The sequence below is a fragment of the Pseudochaenichthys georgianus genome, unplaced genomic scaffold (genome assembly GCF_902827115.2).
Source record: "Pseudochaenichthys georgianus unplaced genomic scaffold, fPseGeo1.2 scaffold_1750_arrow_ctg1, whole genome shotgun sequence".
NCBI lineage: Eukaryota > Metazoa > Chordata > Actinopteri > Perciformes > Channichthyidae > Pseudochaenichthys > Pseudochaenichthys georgianus.
In genome coordinates, this window is record NW_027262532.1 from 1 (window position 1) to 2,500 (window position 2,500).

General features: G+C 40.3%; 1 protein-coding gene across 1 annotated transcript in view; it reads right to left on the bottom strand.

The window, feature by feature from the left end:
- Positions 1 to 1,481: 1,481 nt before the first annotated feature.
- The window catches only part of LOC117441508 (BMP-binding endothelial regulator protein-like), a gene marked incomplete at its 3' end in the record, with an annotated part of 26,453 nt that continues 25,434 nt past the window's right edge, over positions 1,482 to 2,500 (bottom strand). The window contains exon 3 of the mRNA XM_034077591.2: positions 1,482 to 1,581. Coding sequence (XP_033933482.1) covers positions 1,482 to 1,581 — 100 coding nt within the window. The remainder of the gene's footprint in view (positions 1,582 to 2,500) is intronic.

Here is a 2,500-nt window from a genome sequence, read left to right on the forward strand (position 1 = left end):
TTCTTGTGAGACATCTAAGTGTAATATTGCCGATAATCACACATGTTGTGCAATTTAAACTCAAAATTGAAGAGTTAAATAATGTAAAAGCCAATTTCAGGTTGTAGTAACTTAATGAAACTGGCTTGATCCTGTCCGTTTGTTTCCACCCTCTCGCTCTCGCGTTACACGCCCGGACAGATTCAGACGCTCAGCGCTGAATGAGAAGCTATTCATTTCATCAGTCGGTGGGCTCAGATCAATGTGACGAAACATGATCACTAACATTGATCTGAGGAATGGCAGGAGGTCCCGCAGAGACTCAACCCTCTTCATACAGTCAGTATATCCATCTATACTGATATATCTATATATCTATATATCTATATCTATATCTCACTAACGCAGACTAATATGACAACAGGAGAGGCGAGAGAAGTGATCGTACATTTCCTCATGATCCTTTAAAAAAATGTTCTACATATAATGCAGTTTTTTATTATCTTTTATGAATCCAATATAAGTTGAACTTCCTATTAACTATAACAATATAATATATATATATTAACAATATACACGGGTTAATTAAAACGCTTTAAAACCCAATTTGTCCCCAATAAACTGACCCAGTCTCTCTTTAGGATTTCATGATTAAGTGAGAAAGCAGAGATGTGACATGTTGGAGTCGGGGGTCCTGAACTCGGTCACGGCGACCACACAACAGAAAACTAACACAGGTTGTCATGACGACGAGGGGCTTTCCGTGTCCGAGTGTATGGCACATAGCTGTGATAGCTCCAATAGACCAGAAACTGCAGGACCATCCTCAAAAGTCAAAACTTTTTAGTGGCCAGCTTTAGCATCTGTTAGCACGTTTAGCATCTGTTAGCACGTTTAGCATCTGTTAGCACGTTTAGCATCTGTTAGCACGTTTAGCATCCGTTAGCATTTGAAGTAATATGGAAATGACGGAAGACTTCTCAACTTGTGGAACATCAGTGGAAAAACATCAAACACTAGAAATATTATTTTATATTTTTATGTTACAATTACAATTCATAGCGCCTCACTTCCATTTTTATTTTGGGTTTTTGGTTTAGAGATGATGTTTTATTTTATATATGTATAGTTTACTTACTAATGATTATTATTATACAACATATTCAAAATTAGATGAAATAAAAATATTTTATTTTCACTTTTTGGCGGTAATTTAGAAGAGGTTTCAATAAGAAAGCCATATAGTAATAATTTATGTCAGAGTTTAATTTGTATTGTTATTATTAATTCATCTATTATTAATTATTTTCTTCAATTTTTATTTTTGATTGATAACCTGATAAGCAAGTTTTAAAAGCACTCATTAAATGTTCAGGGGGCCCTCAGTCTCAGACTGATCAGCTGAGATGAAGTTGGGCGTCACATGACTGTTTACTTAATCAAACCTTTACCTGTGGATGTTGATGTCTTTGTTGTTTGTTTACTCTGTCTTTGTGTCTCACCTTTACATCGCTCACAGCAGGCGCCGGTCTGTTTCACCACCAGAGCACAATCCTCAGAAACCAGAGGACATTTCTCCTGCTTACAGTCCGCCTTACCCTCCTGGAGAGAGGGAGAGAGGAGGGGGGAGGAAGAGGAGAGAGGAGGGGGAGAGAGAGAGAGGGAGAGAGGGAGAGGGAGAGTTGGTTAGTGAGTTATTTTCAGCACATGGTTTCCCATTGTTAAAAGCACAGTCTCTTCTCTGTTGTCGTTCCGTTAGAGTTCTGATTGAGGTGGAAGTGAAGCCTTAATGTTAAATAAATGTAATCCAGTTCTTTACAAACTGTATTATCCAATAAAGACATCTGAAAATCGTATACATGTTATTATATAGGACTTGTAATGTGTTCGTGCCAGCAGATAAACCAGCGTGATGAAAACTCAACATGTCAGAAGTCTGCAGTGTGTGTCTCTAAAGTATAGACGACCCAATGTTCGCAGTTTAGCTGTGAATTTTCACACCAACTCCACAACCCCCCCCCCGCCCCCTTCAGACGCTCGCCTGCAGCGTGGGACCGCGCCTGTTTAATCCACTCCACTTTCACACCCAGCTTTTATTGCTGACTTTATCCACATGCTGTGTGTGTGTGTGTGTGTGTGTGTGTGTGTGTGTGTGTGTGTGTGTGTGTGTGTGTGTGTGTGTGTGTGTGTGTGTGTGTGTGTGTGTGTGTGTGTGTGTGTGTGTGTGTGTGTGTGTGTGTGTGTGTGTGTGTGTGTGTGTGTGTGTGTGTGTGTGTGTGTGTGTGTGTGTGTGTGTGTGTGTGTGTGTGTGTGTGTGTGTGTGTTTTATTTTACACACTGCGAGGGTTTATAAAGTGCAGGCTGGCTCTAACGAGGACGGATCAAAGGGACGGCGAAAAATAAATCGGGGTGGTTTAATATAGCAGCAGCAGCAGCTCCAACTTAAACCCTAACCACACGGAGGACATGAAGTCATGAAGGGAGGAGAGGGAAGAGAGGAGAACGTTAAATAAGTAGTTAG